The sequence below is a fragment of the Oryza glaberrima genome, chromosome 1 (assembly GCF_000147395.1).
Source record: "Oryza glaberrima chromosome 1, OglaRS2, whole genome shotgun sequence".
Lineage (NCBI taxonomy): Eukaryota > Viridiplantae > Streptophyta > Magnoliopsida > Poales > Poaceae > Oryza > Oryza glaberrima.
In genome coordinates, this window is record NC_068326.1 from 23979134 (window position 1) to 24000180 (window position 21047).

General features: G+C 42.2%; 4 protein-coding genes across 12 annotated transcripts; 3 read left to right on the forward strand and 1 right to left on the reverse strand.

The window, feature by feature from the left end:
• Positions 1-2830: 2830 nt before the first annotated feature.
• On the reverse strand, positions 2831-10638 carry LOC127779941 (uncharacterized). 9 transcript variants are annotated; one of them, XR_008018757.1, is made up of 13 exons: positions 10333-10638; positions 7652-9929; positions 7266-7571; positions 7089-7174; positions 6280-7010; positions 5758-6078; positions 5446-5661; positions 5222-5314; positions 5063-5143; positions 4592-4976; positions 4437-4497; positions 3951-4027; positions 2831-3020 (listed from the first exon to the last, which is right to left on the reverse strand). XR_008018757.1 is itself a non-coding variant. In XM_052306899.1 (12 exons), exons 6-11 carry the CDS (start codon positions 6070-6072, stop codon positions 4460-4462), a joined length of 1128 nt encoding a protein of 375 aa, XP_052162859.1. In that variant the 5' UTR covers positions 6280-7010; positions 7089-7174; positions 7266-7571; positions 7652-9929; positions 10333-10638; the 3' UTR covers positions 3038-4038; positions 4437-4459. The 9 variants fall into 9 exon arrangements, 3 of the variants coding, with proteins under 3 accessions (XP_052162859.1, XP_052162851.1, XP_052162869.1); XM_052306899.1 differs by lacking the exon at positions 2831-3020 and having other exon boundaries at positions 3038-4038; positions 5758-6072; XM_052306891.1 differs by lacking the exon at positions 2831-3020 and having other exon boundaries at positions 3038-4038.
• Positions 10639-11989: 1351 nt separating this feature from the next.
• On the forward strand, positions 11990-13570 carry LOC127783338 (GDSL esterase/lipase At1g28600-like). The gene is made up of 4 exons (XM_052310626.1): positions 11990-12287; positions 12391-12606; positions 12729-13154; positions 13257-13570. Exons 1-4 carry the CDS (start codon positions 11990-11992, stop codon positions 13457-13459), a joined length of 1143 nt encoding a protein of 380 aa, XP_052166586.1. The 3' UTR covers positions 13460-13570.
• A 1846-nt stretch (positions 13571-15416) lies between these two features.
• On the forward strand, positions 15417-17411 carry LOC127760813 (GDSL esterase/lipase At1g28600-like). The gene is made up of 5 exons (XM_052285111.1): positions 15417-15681; positions 16179-16391; positions 16546-16697; positions 16810-17083; positions 17203-17411. Exons 1-5 carry the CDS (start codon positions 15417-15419, stop codon positions 17409-17411), a joined length of 1113 nt encoding a protein of 370 aa, XP_052141071.1.
• Positions 17412-18365: 954 nt separating this feature from the next.
• Positions 18366-20189, forward strand: LOC127777982 (putative pentatricopeptide repeat-containing protein At5g52630). Its single transcript, XM_052304607.1, has one exon. The coding sequence runs from the start codon at positions 18386-18388 to the stop codon at positions 20180-20182; it is 1797 nt and encodes a 598-aa protein (XP_052160567.1). The 5' UTR covers positions 18366-18385; the 3' UTR covers positions 20183-20189.
• The last annotated feature ends 858 nt before the right edge of the window (positions 20190-21047 follow it).

A 21047-nucleotide genomic window follows, 5' to 3' on the forward strand; every position in this document is an offset into this window, starting at 1 on the left:
CATCGGAGGAGTTCACCAGAGTGCCATTGCTCGCTCGCTCTCTATTGGTGTCTGGTGTTGGTGGAGAGAAAGAACAAGGGGATGGGGAAGAAAGGGGATGGGGGAAGCAAGCGGGGGTGTTGGTGGAGAGAAAGAACAAGGGGGCACATTGCGAATTAGGAGCCCCTCGCTTGTTTCCATTGCAAGAACATGTCAATCTAGTATGCTTGTGTTGACGTGAAAAACACAAAGGCTTAGGAGATCTGCTTAGCTATAGTGCAGGTCCTAAATCTTTATGAGATTCGAGGCGTGCCAGTCAGTTTGATCCTGCAACTGACAAGATGGATAAATTGATGATCAAAGACTTGATCGGCCAATAAGCCGATTTAGCGGTACTAACCGATGTCGATAGGGTTTTGAACAATTGGTTATATATCCAATGTAAATTCTGACACTTGGATAAAGACAATGGAAGAACTTGAACTGACAATTCAATCAGCCGTTGATAATATGATGAAGTAGATGCCCAATAAACCAATCGGCTGATATTGATACATAATATTAAATGTAGGCTCGATGGTTAATGCATACATCGGCTAAAAGTCTGATGCAAAGATAACTTATCTGCTAGCACTCCAATAAAACGTAGCACAAATCTATAAACTTAGCAAGACTTAGATTATCAGCAGTAATATAGAAGATCGGACCTAACCGAGATAGTTCTAGATTGCATCTGATCAATAAGCTAGATAAGCCCATAGACTATGCTAACATGATGGATATAACAAATCTATTTAAAACAACATTGTGATTGTAGAGATATATCGACGAAGACATAATATCAGACCTAATCGAGATAGTCCCAGCTAAACTGATTTGTCTATAAATACAATTTTGCAATTAAAGATAGAATTGAAATATCAGGTAGGCAAGTATACCAACTGAACCATAGCAATCCAAGAGATCGAAACGATGTAGCCTTGAACAACGCCAATATAGCCGATACAATTGCCACTGCCAGGGTCGGCAGAACTTAGGACTTACCCTTTCGCGGGAGATCGAAGTGATGCAGCCCTGCACCAGGTGCCAAGTTCCTCTGGCCATAAAACCTCAGAAAAGAGGGTGGTGATGCGCCGAAAGTTGTATTGATCGAGAGATAGATTACAAGGGCCCCGGGTGTACATATTTATACCCACGGATTGATACTAGTCCTGATCGGACTCGATACAAGTTTCCTAAAGATAAAAGGAAAATTACAAAATCTTGTCGAGTTAATATATAGAATGAAACTGCTATGCCGTGGTCTTCACGATTCCTCTTTGAACTTGGTCATTTCTAGATAAACTTCCATTGGTTGATCGACATCTTTTCTTAACTGAATCCACTAAATAACCTTACCAAAATTTGACTTTAAAAGCTTGTGATATAGCTCAATGTATTCCACTCCACTACTGGCTAAAATAAGAAAGTATAATTGCAATAATTAATGGTAGTTCTATATTCTGAGTGTTGCTTCATCACAATTTTGGTGCATAAGCATCAATTTTCATATCTATTTTCACGTTTTTCTTAGAGAAAATCGCAAAAGATACCTCAAATGCCAATCTGAGTTTGAGATTCTTCCCTATAAGATGATTTGTTGCAAATACCCCCTTCTAATTCACCTAGGTTTGATATCCCCCCCCACCTCACCCCAGTTGTCATTGCTCACGTGTTTTTTTTCTCTTTCTACATGTGTTATACAACTAAGCGTATATCCTCATGTACATGTCCCAAAACACATATTCTTTCTCAGTGGTAGGGTGTCTCACCAAGCACACATCTTCGTTCTCAACGACAGAGTGTCGCACCGAGCTCAACATTCTCATCTTAAATCTACTACATAAAAACCAACCTCCACCAAACCTCAGGAAGTAAGCGCGACAGCTCATCCTCTAGTGACCAAGATATCCAAGAGCGAAGATTTTGTAGGATCGTAAAGGGCCTTTCCCCCCCAAAAGCTAGCCATTGAGGTGAGGGGTTCCCCCACTTATATCTTAGGTCCTTTGCCCTTCCACAACTAATGTGGGACTATTCAACAATTTCCCCCTTCACACATTGGTGTCCCTCAACCCTTCACTGCCCCTTCACCGTTTCACCACGGTCCCTCAGGTATACGGGCCCATAGGCACCCATGGTCTATCAGGCCTTCACACACTGTCCATCGGGCCAGAGATGTTAAACTAGCCAGGCTCTAATACCAATTATATAGGATCGTAAAGGGCCTTTCCCACCCCAAAAGCTAGCCATTGAGGTGAGGGGCTCCCCCACTTATATCTTAGGTCATTTGCCCTTCCACAACCAATGTGAGACTATTCAACAGATTTGTGATCGCCATTGTCCAATGACATGCTCGGTACCATCACTAGGAACATCACAGTCATATCATATAGAGTCTGACCGACATGACTGACCACCACAGCTCCTCTCTTGCTAGAATTCACATGAGCACATGTGTGGTTTGTGGGAACAAGAATAGGGAAGTAATGGCTATTCGGGGGAATTTCATACAAAGGTGAATTAGGAGGGGGTATTTGTAACAAATCATCTTATAGGGGGAATCTCCAACTCAGATTGGCATTTAAGGTGCTTTTGCAATTTTCCCTTTTTCTTTTGACATTTTGTAAACTAGAACTAAGTGTGCATGTAGTGGTTAGTACTTTTAGTTTTTTATGAAAATATGTACATGTCATTAGCATCAAGCTAATATATTTATATACATGCAACAATGTATATATATTTGAGACACGTTATAAAAATAAATACGATTTTTGTCCTTCAATACAAAGATTTAATTAGTCCAACGCATAGAACTCCTCAATGATCAAACGGATGACATCACCTAGAAATTGACTCAGACACTACAAGGAAACAGACCATTAGTTACCAAGGTGGTTGGTGACAATAAGCTACAAGCTGGTTGCTATAGAAACATGCTGAGTTTGTGGGCAATTAGATGGTTGTGAGTTTCTTGGAGGCCGAACTTTCTGTCCAGGTGCCATCTGCAGCTAACAATAAATAAATAAGTGAGCATAATCAAGTAATGGAGTAACAAATAAATAAATAAAAACAAACAAACTGCACAAACAATTGATAAGAGTAAGAAGTTTTGACAGCATTATTAGTTCATATATACCTAGAGCAATAATTAAAATATGTAACATAAGTTATATGAAGGAAAACATTCATTAATTTACTTCCATACTTACTAATGTATAATATAATCACAAGAAATCTAATTCTCAGTTTCTTCTTCACATTCACTTCGAGAAACAGGACCCTCCTTTAAAGATACTATCTCTTTTGGATCACTAACAATTTCTGGAATCACATCATCGCGACTCAATGTATTAGCTTCAAGAAAATGTTGGTAACTATATATTTTTTAGAACCAAGTGGTACTTGGTAACTAAAAATATCTAATAACCAAGGTTGCTTGGTGACTATTTATAATTTGCCACCAAGTAATTGGCAACTAAAAGTATGTTGTGTCCAACCCTCCTTGGTAAGTACATACATCCTACCACCTAGAACATTAATTACCTTGGTGACTAAAGGTTTGTTCACCCACTGCATAATTCAATTCAGACAGAGCAATTAATAGAAACTACAGTACTATGGCAATTTGATATGCAATTCATATATGAATCAACTAGGTTACCATAGCATCAACTGCAGAATAGTGCTACAATAAACTCATCTCAAGCTTCACCTTAAAGTACATGCTTGACACGGTAACACATTAAAACTGATGTGCAGTCTTACAAGGAAATCATTATACCCAAAAGTCAACTTCTAAAAGAGTAATCTATTTGAAGAAAAATATGAATCACTTCTATCTGAACAGAACTACGAATCACTGTACCACAAAGTAAACAAAATTTCTGTAGTACTATGGTTGAGTTTATACAAGTCTCTTGGAGCATCGCAACCTGATGCTTGTTTTGAAACACCATGATGAGTATTGTCAAGATGATGTAATAGCCTGGGAGATTACGTTGCGGTGTTCCTGAAAAAAAGCTAATCTCAGGGAAATTAGAAAATGTCATGGACTGGATCACAAATATAAAATGTTCGTATTCACTACTATGCTGATCTGGTCGATCCTCTAATCCTGTCTTCTTCAAAATTGTTAATGATGAACTTATTTCATAGGAACGAAGTTTCAATTTAGTTGCAACTTTAAGATGCATGGAGTATGGGAAACATTGCTAAAATTTAATTGAAAAAAATTCAAATCAGTGCTATGACTACAGTGGAGTTTTAATAGAAACAGGACATAAAAAGTCGATTGGAAAATTTATAGAATTCCAGCGTATACATTAGAGATTCAATTCAAACATGAATTTATAGAAGCAGTACTACATGCATGCTCAAGTTTCCATATGGTTTGGGCAATCAATTTCTAGTAGTAATACCTCCTAATCAAAGATCTTCAAAATCATGATCTCCTTGACATTCCATCCGAAACCAGTGCACCTATCAAATAAATTTAACAAAAGTTAATTGGCATTTCTATGTATTATAACACTATATTCTGCTTTTCTTTTAGAAGAAAAAAAATGTTGCATACCGGATCCATCAATTGAAGTTGTGGTTGTGTGGGATGGTCCTGAGGCATCATTATCATCCATAGCAGGAGGTGGAATACTAGCAAGTTTGGACACGACACTGCGCAACCAATCAAGTTGCTTTTGTTGAGATTCAAGCTGATTTTGTTGTACTGCAAGCTGGTTTTGTTGAACTGCCATAGTTTGTTTTGTAGAAGCCAATTCTTCTTCCATTTGTTGATAGGTGTTTGCTGAAGTTGATGAAGCTCTTCTATTAGGTTTCGGACCATGACCTCTCCCTCTAATATATCCATATGCCTTCCCAAGCACCTTCTCACAAATTTGTTGCTCTGTCAGCTGGTTTGCACCTTCTTGCTCATTTTCATGCTGCATCTGTAACATTGTTTCCTTTATACAGAAAAAAATCAAAAGTTTTTGTTAGCACAAGAAGACACTTAACTATAGTGAAAATGACTCGTTAGAATGATACTTACATAGTTCTGTCTAGCATCTCTTGACGCCCATCCTTTGTCACTACAATAGCATTCCTTGTACAATGAGATTTGATCACAACTCTGCCAAGACATAATATTTACTTAAACAGATGCTTACGAAAAATAAATCATAAGGAAAATAGATGAAATTTAGCTTACTAATTCATGCTGAAGTGCCACAAATGGTTTGGTTCCCTTTTTATGAACATATGCCAGTTTCATCCGATTAGCTTTCCCTATAACTGATTTTTTCTGCATATGGCAAGAATAGCCAAAGGAACACATAGAAAATGCCTTAGTTAATATGATGAAGAAATAAATTTAGCTAGTTGTTAAGAGGCATGCATTCAGATATAAGATAAAGCATGCAAAGAATCATATACCTGAAATTCTTCTGTTTCGAAATGATCACAAAGCCAAGTCCAATAACCAGGTCTGTCACGAAGGGGTTCATATGGACTGTTACGAGCACTGTCCCCACCACCATACTTGAGATAATGAGTATAGCATCTATGGTGAAATGTTTTATAGCTTGACGAAAATAGAAGCTCCAGACAGCCTTTAACATGAGGTTCAGATAGATCTAAGTTGAATTTCATCTGCAAAAGATAGAATTCAGATGTTAGTATTTGCAAGATCACTCCAGAGAAGTCAAAGATATTACATAAAGGAATAAAAATGATAATATTATATACCTTCAGAAGCTCATACAAAGGTTCTTTGTCAGCCTCACTAAAATTGTTCCAACCAATGCGTTTGATAGGTGCATGGTACCTAGTAACAATCCCAATCTCTCTTGAAAGTAGTTCATGATTTTCTCCAATTGGCCTCCTCTCTACTGAAATATTCAAGTTCAGTGGGTGACCAGCTTTTTTGATCAGGCGCTCCAAACCTTTTGATTTATTCTTTCCGCGCACTTTCTTGGAGTTGGAAGTAGAAACATGCTGAGTTTGTGGGCAATTAGATGGTTGTGAGTTTCTTGGAGGCCGAACTTTCTGTCCAGGTGCCATCTGCAGCTAACAATAAATAAATAAGTGAGCATAATCAAGTAATGGAGTAACAAATAAATAAATAAAAACAAACAAACTGCACAAACAATTGATAAGAGTAAGAAGTTTTGATAGCATTATTAGTTCATATATACCTAGAGCAACAATTAAAATATGTAACATAAGTTATATGAAGGAAAACATTCATTAATTTACTTCCATACTTACTGATGTATAATAGAATCACAAGAAATCTAATTCTCAGTTTCTTCTTCACATTCACTTCGAGAAACAGGACCCTCCTTTAAAGATGCTATCTCTTTTGGATCACTAACAATTTCTGGAATCACATCATCGCGACTCAATGTATTAGCTTCAAAAGTATCATCCAGAACAATATCACCACCCTCTTCTTCTTGAAAGGCAATATCTTCATTAGCACCGATGTCTAAAGCACTTTCAGTCCCAGCACTCCAAACCTCTGGATCAAATAGGTGCCGATGGTTAACCTTTTGCACTACTTGCCAATTCCCCTTCAATTTAGTATCAGGTACATAAAAGACCTGCTTAACTTGACTAGCCAATACATAATTGTCATCTGTGTACCACCTTTTGCTTATATTAATACTAACAAAGTCATTGTCAATGATCACTGGTTTGTTTCTCTCCAGATCGTACCAATCACACATAAACAATGCAACTTGCCGATCATTAGGATAATCCAAGACATATATGTCTGTGAGAGTACCATAGTATGTTATGATTTTCCCTTTATGTGGACCCTCAACGCATACTCCACTGTTTTGAGTTTTTCGACCTTCCTCCCGCTCCTTTGTTAAAAATCTAACTCCACCAATAATACATCCAGAGTATTTATGTACTTTTTTGTGTGGTCCAATTGCAAGGGCATATAAACAATCAGATACTTGGGATGAACCATCCTTGCGCAAATCTATAACCTAATTGCCAAAAACAATGCATGTTAGCTAATGCAAACAATGGACATATAGTTTATGTGAAGCCAAGTGTGAGCTTACTCTTTGGCGCAGCTGTAGCAAACTCTTGTTGCTGTCTATTTGCTATATTTCCCACGCCTTGTGCCTCTAAAACGTCCTCATGCTCACTAAAATGTTGTTGCGACATGTGATATATTAGTACAAGTAACTATGTAATTATTTGTAACTATTACTGAAATATCATTTTATTTTACTTACTATAGGAACCCTTGCAGTTCTTCACAATTATTGAGCACGTACCAACACAGGGAATTATATTGATCTTGTGTTAGGATTACGTCATCCTTGTGACCAAAAGCACAGAATCTAGATGAAAATATTGAGTAGCGATCAGCGAATTGCCTCTCTCCATCATAGTTTCTCTCTTCCCTATTGAACCTTGTCTCAATTCCATTGAGATACATAGAGCAAAATGTTGAGCACTCCTTCATAATATAGGCTTCCGCGATTGAACCCTCTGGATGTGCCCTATTGCTCACCATGCCTTTCAAAGTACCAAGGAACCTACATACCAATAATATACACTTACTACAGTACAACGACAAAATTATAGAACAAAGAGAAGGATCCTAATCAACACATACCTTTCAATAAAAAACATCCATCTATACTGTACAGGTCCACCAAGTCTTGCTTGTTGTGGTAAATGGACTGCTAAGTGTACCACAATATCAAAAAATGCAGGTGGAAAAATCATTTCCAATTTGCACAACACAAATATTATTTGTTCTTCTAACTTTTCCAGCACATCAAGCTTCAATGACTTAGAGCATAGTTGACGAAAAAAGCTACCTAACTGTAATAGTGCATCACAAATGTCATTCTGCAAATACCCTCGAATTCCAATTGGAAGTATTCGCTACAAAAGAAGGTGGAAGTCATGTGTCTTCAACCCAGTTATTTTCCCCTCTTTATAGCTTAGACCTTTTGATATATTTGCACCAAAACCATCAGGAAAGCGAACAGATTCTATAAATTGAAAAAAATCTTGTCTCTCCTCTTGGGATAGTGTATAACAAGCAGGAGGCTTTATGACATTGCTGCCCCTTTGTTGAAAGTGTAGCTCTTTCCGGATGTTCATATCTTGCAAGTCCATGCGAGCCTTAAGTGTGTCTTTAGTCTTACCATTTATGTTCAAAAGAGTTCCAAGCACGCTCTCACAAATATTTTTCTCAATATGCATGACATCTAGGTTGTGTGGCAACTTGAGTTCCTTCCAGTACGGCAACTCATACAAAATGCTGATCTTAGTAAAATTCTTTCCTGGGATGTCCCTTTCTGAGGTCTTTCTTTTCTTATTTCCATCATGCTTTCCATACTTGAAGCCTTGTAGATGATCTAATTTTTGTAGCATTGCAAAATTTTCATCTCCTGATAGTTGTCTTGGCCTCAATGATGTTTCATTCTTGCCATTAAAGTTCTTACTTCTTCGCCATCTATGCTGAATAGGCAAGTATCTTCTATGACCCAAAAAACCAATCTTGCTTCTTAGCGAACACGAATCAGTCCAATCTAAACATATCGGGCAAGCCTTATAGCCCATTGCCACATACCCATATAGTGAATCTAATGCACGAAGGTCACTAATAGTGCCTAGCACTACTGCTCGTAGATTAAAAGTATCTCCTACAAAGGCATCATATGTACTGACTCCAGTGTTAAAGAGTAGATTCAATTCTTCAATCAAGGGCCTCATGTACACATCAATATCCCTTTCAGGTGCTTTCTTCCCTGGAATCAGCAAGGGCATTAATAGGAAGGGTTCCTTCATGCACTTCCATGGTGGCAGGTTGTATACAACTAATATAATAAGCCACACACTATAAGAGCTACTCAAAGTTCCAAATGGGTTGAACCCATCTGTAGCAAGTCCAAAGCGCAAATGGCGAGGATCGTGCGCAAGCCATTGGTATTTTCCATCCAAATCCTTCCAAGCTTCGCCATCAGCTGGATGTCTCAAGACATTTTCCTCAATTACACGCTTATCACGATGATATCTTAAGTCTGAGGCTATGTCCTTGTTCATAAATAGTCTCTGTAACCTAGGGATCAAAGGAAAATATCGCAAAACTTTGTGAGGTACACGTTTCTTTCCCTTGTGAATTTTCCATCTTGATTCATTACAAACAGGGCACTTATCATAGTCTTCAAGTTCCTTCCAGAACAATACACAATCATTGATGCATGCATGTATGCTTTCATAGCCCAGCCCTAGATCTCTTAACATCTTTTTTGCTTCATAATATGAGGCTGGAAGTGTGTCACCTGTTGGCAAAGCTTCTTTCAATAATTTGAGTAGCATCTCAAATGATTTGTTAGTCCAATGGTTTAAATCTTTTAAGTGGACTAACTTCAAGAAGAAGGATAACAGTGAATGACCTCTGCATCCTGGGTACAACTCTCTTTGTGCATTTCTTAGCAAGTTATCAAAACGGACTGCCTCTTGATTAGATTAGAGGACATTATCTCCATTATTACCACTTTGGTTCTCCTGCTCTGCAACCCCAATTGTGGCCCTATGGATATCACCTAATAGATCTTGAATAGTATCAAATCCATCAAACTCATCCCCATTATCTTCATCCTCTAAAAGTTCATCGTCCTGATCATAATTGTTGGCCACTTCTCCATGGAATACCCATTTTGTATATGATAATTGTATACCATACAACACCAAATGTGTTCGAACATCATTGGCACCCATCTGACTTATATTCAAACACCTTTTGCATGGGCAAAATATAAAATTGTTCTCTCCATTGTGTTCACAAGCAAATTCAATAAATGCGTTTACCCCAGCAATATACTCCCTAGAGAACCTATCGGGCAATCTCATCCAACTCTTGTCCATATTCTAATCCTCTGCATAATGCAAGTTTCCTTAGAATTAATCACCAATGTGGTAATGCAAGTATTACAGATTATTTAATCTAAAACTATTTAATCTCCTCACAAATGGCAATAAAACTTCTAAAGCCATGGCACTCACAAACCAACATGCTAACCCAATGTCATGGAAATCAATTCATTTCTAAAACCCTAAAATTTGAAATACTGTGTGCTAATCAAATTAGTGCAGTCAACCAGATTTATAAGTCACACTCATGTTATACTCATGTTATAGCAGATCAAATCTCACACAAAAACCATTGAATAATAGTGCATACAAACATTCATTTGGGTTATAGATCAGGTTCAAGGCACATCCAGTTAAACAAATTGTTTGTGTGCAAACATAGAATATCAGGAGAATTTAACCATTTACCTTGAATCAAAGTGGAGACTCCTCCTGCTGCCTGCAATGAATCAACTGCTTGCCCCGATGACGTTGTAGCTAAACCACCAGCGATCCCTCGGGCGCTGCTATCGCAGAGACCACCGATTCCTGGGCGCTAGCACAGGGGCCGCGAAGGACTCCTCCACCGAGCGCCGGCGGCGGCGGCGTCGTCGTCGCCACAAAACTCCGTCGACGGTGCCGCCGCTGGCCGCAGATCTCGCCTTGCCGCCGCCGCAGGAGACCTTTCCCTTGCCTCTCGATTTGTTTCTGGATGGGGATCGGGAGGAAGTGTGTTTTGCACTCCAGTACTCCACATATTCAAATATCAGGTACATGCCTTGGTTGCTATATGTTGTCACGTGACTAGTGACCAAGTACTGGCCAGTAACTTGGTAACTGTAGAGATAATTGGTACTGTTTAACTCAAGTAACGTGCTGACAGCTACAGCAACCAAGGTATTAGCATGTTGGTTACTATTGATTAATATCTAGGCACCAAAATTCTTGGTAACTAAATATACGGTAGCTAATTGTATGTTTTCTTGTAGTGAGAACGGTGTCTACTCAACCAAATCAGCATACATTACAATTCATTGGGGCAGCGGGCTCGATCTTCAACCAGACAATCTCGAAATGTTGGGTGCCACTAAGTGCGCGCAAGTTCTTTTCTTGGCTCATAATCCAAAACAGAGTCTGGATAATAGTCAGGCTCCAAAAGAGAGACGGGACAAACCAACACAATTGCCCAATGTGCCGAGCTTCTACAGAATCGGTCCTACACCTCCTAGCCAACTGCAGACTGTCGAGAAGGATATGAACAAAACTTCAAAGATGGACAAATATCGACCTCCAAATAAATGAGTGGGCAAACTGCGCCAATGTAGAAGAATGGTGGTACAAACTGTCACGTATACCCCATGTGCCGAGAAAGACACTAAAATCGGTGATCATCCTTGTGGCCTCGAAGCTTTGGTGCGAGCGAAATACCAAGATCTTTAGACACATAGCTACCACAACGGCTACAATTATCACCAAGATCAAAGAGAATGCGCGAGCGTGGATCAAGGCAGGAGGCACATGAATCATAGAGATCATCCCCTCGAAGAATAGCCCTATTCTAGTTCTTTTGCGGGTCTATTGTTTGTGATAGACCCTATATATATTTCCGTGCTGTGAATTTACTCCTCTATTATCTATTACTAGTACAAAAGTGAGAAAAGCTTTTGCCTTTTTCAAAAAGAAAAACACAGATATTAGTTCTTATGATTTGTGAACAATATGTACAAATGCAGTAAGAACAGGGACGGTAAATAATCTTTGCATTTATGAGTATATTGGGCTATTATCATTATTCGGAAACAAAATTGAATCACTTTAAAACGTTCCATATTTAACGTGCTACTTCTATCCTTGGAAGGGCTTGAAATATGAATTGCTGCCGTTACCTTACCAGGAGATTTAATTTGGTGCCACAATCGGGTTCCGACGCCACCAGGCCGATCTTGGAAAGCATTGACACATTTTGATCCGCGTTCGATCACACGGAGGTTTATAAAAGGGGGTCTGCATATGCAAGCAATGCAGAACGATCGCGACAAGTATATATCTCTCTCTAGCAATCATCTCGATCTGTACATTCTTGGCGATGGAGAGCTTGATCAGGCGCCATGGGGGGCGCCGTGTCGTTTCCCCGTCATCGTCGGCGGCGGCGGCATCGTTCATCCTCCTCCTCTGCGCCGTCGTCCTTCTCAACACTCACGTGGCGCTGTGCGGCTGCTACAAGCGCATCTTCAGCTTCGGTGACTCCATCATCGACACCGGCAACTTCGTGTACCTTACCGGCAACGGCCCGTCCCAGTTCAAGGAGCTCCCCTATGGCATGACCTACTTCAACCGCCCCTCCGGCCGCATCTGCGACGGCCGCGTCCTCGTCGACTTCTACGGTGAGTTGCATCTGCAGATGTAGCATGTATATAATTTTATATACACGTGCCATTTCTTGATTTCGCGCGTGGCAATCTATATTTGCTCGTGTGTGTGTTTCAGCGCAAGCGCTCAACCTGTCGCTGCTACCACCGAGCATACCGGAGGAGGGGTCAGGGCAGTTCGAGAACGGCGCCAACTTCGCCGTGCTGGCGTCGACGGCGCTGGGGCCGGACTACTTCAAGACCAAGTACAACTTCAGCCTGCCCGTGCCTTACTGCCTCGACAACCAGCTCGCCTCGTTCAAGAAAGTGCTCGGTCAGATAGCTCCTGGAGTCGGTAAACAATCAATCACGCGAACACGTTGTTAATTTGATCGATTAACGTGCATGCGTGCAGTGCATGGAAGAGCGTGTTCAGATCATGTCGGATATATATATAAATCTTTGTCTCTGTTTCAGATGCCACCAAGAGCCTGCTAGGCGAGTCGCTGATCGTGATGGGCGAGATCGGCGGCAACGACTACAACTTCTGGTTCACCGCGCGGCAGCCACGCGAGACGGCGAGGCAGTACCTCCCCGACGTCATCGGCCGCATCGGCGCCGCCGTCCAGGAGGTGATCAACCTCGGCGCGAAGACCGTGCTGGTCCCGGGCAACTTCCCGTTCGGGTGCGCCCCGGAGTACCTCCAGGGCTTCCAGAGCAGCAACACCTCCGACTACGACGCCACCGGGTGCATCGCGTGGTTCAACGACTTCTCAAGGCAGCACAACCAGGCGCTGGTGCAGGAGGTCGCCCGCCTCAGGTCGCAGAACCCCGGCGTGACGCTCATCTACGCCGACTACTACGGCGCCGCCTTGGAGTTCTTCAAGAACCCCAAGAACTACGGTGAGCACGCCATAAATCCTATATATTGTGTTCGATATATATGATGCTTCATTGTTTTGTTTGACTAATAATGTTTTATCGATCCGTTCTTGGTTTTGGAAGGTATCGGTGACCCTCTGCTAGAGTGCTGCGGCGGCGACGGCCCGTACCACACCGGCATGACGTGCAACAAGACGGCCAAGGTTTGGGGGTCCCCGGCCAACTTCGCCAGCTGGGACGGCGTCCACATGACGGAGAAGGCCTACAGCATCATCGCCGACGGGGTGTTGAGCAAGCGTTACGCCGACGCTCCGTTGCTCTGCTAGAGGATTTAGCTGGAATTCGTGCGTGGCTTTAATTCTGGGATAGAGATTCTTGGGAACTCTTACGCATATATATTTGTATCAACCAGTGAACTAGTAATGCAAATAACAATAATCTGATTACGCAACGCACGCATTCCTTCCTCCGGAGTCCGGAGTATAACATTTGGTAAGCGTAAACCCGTAGCAAGATATACTGCTTATGTAAGATATGACCACACATTTATTTTTCTAAATGTCGTCTATCTCATTCGGTTTGGTCTTTGACCCAAATAGTTTCAAACCTACATCCATCCTATAGTGTTTCACATATGTTCGGGACGGGAGTTTGGCTTTTGTGTTTATCTAAAGTTTTGAGACCTTTACTCCTAATATGAGCTGTTGCTATATGTTGATCGGTATGGTTATGTAGGAATGGTGTAGCTTTTAAAGATTGATTCTCCTTTGCAGGTTAATCTGGCTTCGTTTTTGGGCTACTTCATAAGCCAAGTTTACGGAATTTAATTGCTTTTACTACATGTTAGCAATTGGAAAGTGGCCAAGAAGTTTTTTACCTACGAGCGTGGGTGGCGACCTAATCTACGAATTGATAACCCTTAATTCTTCATGTTTAATTGTTTCAAAACAAGTGTGGGTATGGTGTGCGTTTAGGTTATGTGCTGGGTATCTGTTTAGGCTATGTGCATTTTAGGTATGTAGAGGCTACGAATGTTTTTAGCATGGTTGTATCATCTTGAATAAAAATTTATGTTATCTAAAAGAAAAATCATTAATATTTTAATTGATCAAGTCAAGGAGAGTAGGACCGACGAGTAATGTAGATGAGGCTAGCTATCGAGCTCTTGAGTTTGTGAGTGACAAAATGCTCGGTTCCTTACATGGTAGACCAGGGCCCATATAAGAATACCTACTTGTTGAATTTCCCGCGCAATTGCATGGGACTAATCGAATTTTCCCCGTAATTGCAGGAGGGATATTGAAATAGAATTATATTTGCTAAATAAATCTTCTCATTTTCCGAGTTAATGCTTAATATTTAGGTCTTAGCTAGGAGAGTGTTAAGAATTAGGGTAACCAATAGTTTCAAAGGTACCAACCCTATGATGGAAAATTTTCTTCTTTTGGTAGAACTCTAAAAAGAATAAAGATTTTTAAACACACGGGCATAGGAAAAAAAATGTAGGATTCAAACGCCTCGACATCTCAAATCCTATGGATTGGGAAGCACAGAAAAACTAAATGAATGATTATTTGGATAAAACGTAGGAAAAACACAGGAATTAAAACAGAGATATAGACATACAAAGGTATTTTTTCCCAGGAGATTGATCCTCATGTAGGAAATCCTCCAAAATTTCTATGATTGAGACAATCCTAAGGAATTTCAAAAGATTTGAAAGAGCCATTCCCTTGTTCTAAATGACCATATAGGATAGATGTCTTTCCATAGGAATTCAATCCTTGAAAATTCCTCCAGAATTGCTTTGATTTAAAGGCCCAAATTTAGATATGGTTTTATACAATTATATTTGTAAAACTAGAAGAAAGAGTTGTATCTCAAATACAATTATGAGAAAAGAAAATTATCTTGAATCAACATTTATACGATCCATTGATGCTACAGCTACAATGTGGCGTCACTATGGGTATACACATATCTTTAGAATACTATATCTACACGGCTTCCCATCAATTTGCATTTGACCACAGGGAAGGAACTGTCCAAAATACTTTAAGAAGCACTTTAATAGTATTCGGATGTATTGCATATGTTGTGATATGGTACCATAATAATACCATAATTGGACTACATCTCCATTTATAACAGGGGATTCGAATGAGCCATTTAAAATGCAGGCGATAAATTGAAGCCAACAACATTGTGTCCATTGTCTTCGATCCCTCTGTCGATCTCTGCTGTTCCAGCCTAGAGGCAGAGCAGCAGCAGCCGTTGTCAGATATGGGCAGTTTCAGTCACCAGAAACATTCCATTTCCGTGTACCTCGTCCTCGTGTCCGCCGTCCTGCTGCTGAACTCAACCCTGGGTTTGTGTGGCTGCTACAAGCGCATCTTTAGCTTCGGCGACTCCATCATCGACAGCGGCAACTTCGTCCACATCGCCGGCGACCATCCGTGTCCGTTCAAGGAACCACCGTTTGGCATGACCTACTTCAAGCACCCCAGCGGCCGCATCTCTGATGGCCGTGTCGTTATTGATTTCTACGGTGAGTTCATAGGCCCATCAACTCCTCCCTGACTGTTCCAAAATTTATTTTCCCATGTATGGTCAAAATTGATTTTTCTTTTGTTTACAGTCAGGGCGGATCACACAGCTAGGATAGCCAATATTTTCGTAATTCAACAACATTGAAAATCATTTGTCCATGTTTTAGTCCAGGTTTTTGAAAATTTCTAGATCCGTTATTGTTTACATAGATAGTACCCTCTTTAATCATGAAAATATATCATTTTGATTTTTTTTAATTATCAAACCTACATGCATAATTTGTATATTTTCAATAAAAGATTATTTGATGGAAAAAATTAAAAGCTTGACTTTATGTTTAGTAACTGAAGAGAATATACAGTAGAGCACCATTAATTCGAGTAGTAGTGCACATACCCAATACAGTAGTACATTTTTTAGATGATGATACTGTGTGTAGTACATTTTTTTTTTTTTTTGACATGCCCACCATGTGCTTGCGTATATATGTTGCAGCGCAAGCACTCCAGCTTCCGTTTGTACCACCGAGTTTGCCCGAGAAGGACAGGGGGCAGTTCCCGCACGGCGCCAACTTCGCCGTGTTGGCCTCCACGGCGCTGCCGCCGGAGTACTTCAGAAGGCGGAACCACACCGTGCCGATGCCCTTCTCCCTCGCCACGCAGCTGGAGTGGTTCAAGCAAACGCTGCAGCGGATCGCTCCCGGGGACGGTAAGTAGTACGTGGTACTTGTAAAATTAACAACCAAAAAAAAAAAAAAAACCGAGTGCACGGGCAACAGTGCACACTGCACATACACAGCTGATCAATTTGTCCGTTTCAAGTTTCTAAAATGTTGCTCCTGAGTCCTGATTTTAAATTTCAGCTGCTAGGAGAGCACTGCTCGGTGAGTCTCTTATCTTGATGGGTGAGATCGGCGGCAACGACTACAACTTTTGGTTCTTAGATCATAAACCTCGCGAGGTTGCTTACCAGTTCATCCCGGATGTCGTCGCCAGCATCAGCTCCACTGTCCAGGTCGGCATAAACCATCATATCCTGATCGAACCATTGCATATGTACATGAAAAACATGAACCATCCCACTGACGTAGCATGCACCATGTACATATACAATCGCATACACGCAGGAGCTCATCGGTCTGGGCGCGAGGACGATCATGATCCCGGGGAACTTCCCGACCGGGTGCGTGCCGGCGTACCTGAGCGCCTACCGGAGCGGCAACCCGGCGGACTACGACGAGTTCCGCTGCCTCCGGTGGTTCAACGCCTTCTCCGCCGCGCACAACCAGGCGCTGCTCAACGAGGTCAGCCGGCTCAAGGCGCAGCACCCGGGCGTCAGGCTCATCTACGCCGACTACTTCGGCGCCGCCCTGCAACTCTTCCGTAATCCACGCAGATTCGGTGAGCTGCCGCTTGTTTCGATCGCATCGCATCGTTAAAAACCGCAAGATGCGTACGCACGCCACACCACAGTACTGATATATGGAATATCGATCTGTTTGCGATTGGCGTGCGTGCAGGTATCAATGATCCTCTGCTCGCGTGCTGCGGCGGCCATGGCCCGTACCACACCGGCGCGACGTGCGACAGGACGGCGACAGTCTGGGGTGATCCGGGCAGTTTCGCCAACTGGGACGGTGTCCATATGACGGAGAAGGCGTACCATGTCATCGCCGACGGGGTGCTCAACGGGCCGTTCGCGGATCCTCCGTTGCTGCATAGTTGCTAGAATTGTGCTATGGCTGTTCCAGAATCCAGCTGACTACTGTAGCTGAGATCTCCGGAGATCTTTTGCTGGTTTTATTGATGAATTTGAAATGGAGGAAATTATTTCAGTTTACTTAGATGATTTCGAGGAGAAATAAGTTCAAGTAATGTCATGCTCGATGCTATTATCGCTTTTTTTAAAGAAAAATAGTACAAACGTAAGCGCTCACAATGCGTGCACATTCACCATGACGAATACAAACGCACAGCCCTAACCCTATAAGCATCTCCAAAAAATTGGACCGACATGTATTGAGAATGACGAAGTCAACTCAGGCATCTGCTTTAAAAGACTAGGATGACATATCTTGAGAATGACTAAGTCGTTATAGGTGTATCACTGATGACAGGTACTTCTCCTACCACCAAAAGAAAAAAGCTGTAAATACGAATACCCATATCAAATTTAGAATTTGAATCCGAGTATAGTGGTTCTACCACAATAAACCTAACCACCAGTTGAGCTATTCTCACTTTAGTATTATCTCTTGATTTCAAGCGTTGATGCTGCACTTTACACACAAAATGACAAAGAAATGGTGATCTATGGTCCCGTTTAAGTTGTTAACTATGAACACGCAAAACGAGAAAACTATTAATGCATGATTAATTAAATTTTAATTATTTTAAACTTGTAAAGAATTTGTATATGATATTTTAAAGAAACTTCTATAAAAGTAGTTTTACACGAAATACAAAGTCTAAAAAGCGTGTTAAAAAACCAAGATAGAATTTGTATCTTCATCACCAAAATAATGGGGCCTACAGATTGATCAGACCCTTCAATTAAGCCCACGATGGGCCTACTCCTTCGAAGAGCCCATTATGGGCCTACACAACTAAGCCCATTAAAATTAAGCAGGGCCGAGACCCATCGACACGCAAAACCGAACGAGAAAGCTTTGAAGCCGTGCGACCCTGAAGCCCGCGGCCACGATGCCCCCGCCGTGGCCGCCGGCCGCGCCGCCGCCGGCCTGCGCGCGCTCGCTCGCTGACCTCCTCGTCGCGCTCTCCGCCGCCCGCGCGCTCCCCAAGGGGCAGCAGCTCCACGGGCATCTCCTCAAGGCAGGCCACCTCCCCGCCACCGCCTCCTCCCACGCGCCCATCGCCCACCACCTCCTCACCTTCTACGCCCGCTGCGCGCTCCCCGGCGACTCCCTCTGCGCCTTCCTCGACCTCCCCGCGCCGCCATCCCCGGCCGCGTGGTCCTCCCTCATATCCTCCTTCTCACAGAACGGCCTCCCCGCCGCCGCGTTCGACGCCTTCCGCCGCATGCTCGCGGCCGGCGTCCCCGCCACCGACCGCAACATTCCCTCCGCCGCCAAGGCGGTCGCAGCCGCGGAAGACTCCTCGCGCCCGCCTCTTGCCCCGCACGCGCTCCATGGACTCTCCGCCAAGACACCGTTCGCCGGCGACGTGTTTGTCGGGTCGTCGGTGCTTGACATGTATGCCAAGTGCGGGCACCTTGCCGACGCCCGCCGGCTATTCGATGAAATGCCGGAGCGGAATGTCGTCTCCTGGTCTGCTCTCATATGTGGGTACGCTGATGCTGGGATGCATTCCGCGGCGATGGAGATCTTCCGCTTAGCACTTGAGGAGGCAGTGCCGGTTAATGACTTCACAGTTTCGTGCATTCTTCGCGTGTGTGCTGCAGCAACACTCTTTGAGCTTGGTGCTCAGGTGCACGCCCGATCTATAAAGACAGCTCTAAATGCATCACCGTTTGTGGGTAGCTCGCTTATTTCTCTTTACTCAAAATGTGGCCTTGTGGAGTGTGCATACCAGGTGTTTGGTGAAGCACCTGAGAGAAACCTTGGAATTTGGAATGCGGGGCTCAATGCATCTGCTCAGCATGGTCATACTACTGCAGCATTTCAACGGTTTATGGATATGCAAAATGCTGGATTTCGTCCCAACTCCATCACGTTCCTGTCTTTGATCACTGCTTGTAGCCATGCTGGTCTTGTTGATGAGGGAAAGAGATATTTTTCCCTCATGAAAGAGTACAGAATTGAGCCGCAGGCTGAGCATTATGCTGCAATGGTTGACCTACTTGGCCGTGTAGGACGTATAAGTGAAGCACTAGGCCTTATTGAGTCAATGCCCATGGAGCCACCTGAGTATGTCTGGGGTGCACTCCTTATGGCATGTCGCATGTTTAAGGATGCTGACACTGCAGCAATTGCTGCAAAGAGGTTGTTTGAGACAGGGTCACGAAGCTCTGGTGCACATATGCTCTTGTCAAGCACGTATGCAGCTGCAGGAAGGCATATGGATGCAGCACTTGTGAGGAAAGCAATGCGTGATGCAGGTGTACGTAAAGAGACTGGACTAAGCTGGCTGGAAGCTGCAGGGGAGGTACATACCTTTGTGTCAAATTGCAGGAGACATCCAAGAAGCAACGAAATTTACAATGTGCTGGAGAAAGTTGGTGAGAAGATGGAGGCAGCTGGTTATGTAGCAGATACAAGTGCAGTGGTTAAGGATGTGGACAAGGATGAGAAGCAGGCAACAATGAGGTATCATAGTGAAAGGCTAGCAATAGGTTTGGGGCTTCTGATTGTTCCAGAAGGTGTACCAATACGAGTTATGAAGAACCTGCGAGTTTGTGATGACTGCCACAATGCAGTTAAGTATCTCAGTAAGTGTACAGGAAGGATTGTAATTCTCAGGGATAACCGTCGGTTTCACCGGTTTGAGGATGGGGTATGCTCTTGTGGGGATTTCTGGTGATATATCTTCTGATGTACCTTATTCTCATTCATCATGTTTTTCTGGTCAGGCATTTTAGATTATATTTCTTCAGGAAATAGATCTTTACAGGTTCAGTGGCTGGTATGAAACACAAATCTATTGCCATGCTGTTTTGGCACAGAAAAAAACATGCCATAACCTTCAAGCTGAAACAGCTGGACTCAGCCATGGTTCTATAAATAAAACAGGACATCGGTCATGATATGTTAGGCTCAGTTTAATAATCTGAATAACAGTGTCACTGCACGATAGTTGAGACTGTTCTGATGCTTCGTTGTGCATAGAAGAATGATTGATGTATCAGGAGAAGCTACATACAAGTTTCCATACACCAGTTTGAGAGTCACCATAATACATCAGCATGGTACAGTTCAGTCCGTTACACTATAATCATATAAACTTTTCTTTTATAATGTCTGTCATTCTATAGTACTATCAATTATAATTGTATTATTTCTTTGGTACTAAGTCATCTACTTTGAGAAAGATAAACTTCTATATCTTAAATAGAACAGCAAAACTCAGTTTAGATCAAAATGAAAAATTATTGTGGCCCTGTTTGGATATTAGCTAAACAATGCAATGTGAACTGAAAGTAGCATTAGCTTTATTTTTCAGGCACTGGTACATCTGTTGAAATTTGTTAGGCCAAGACTTAAAGGTAGCTGCTAAATGTATTAAAATATTGTACTTTGGAAGTGATAGGTAGAGATCTGAGCTTTATTTGTGGCTTTACCTTGTTGCGCGTAGGACCTTGACCAGCTAGGCAGCTAGACCCATATTCAGAAAGGTGCAATGGAGTGGCTGCTAAGCTCATATTGATTTTCCTTGCCTAATTCTGGTG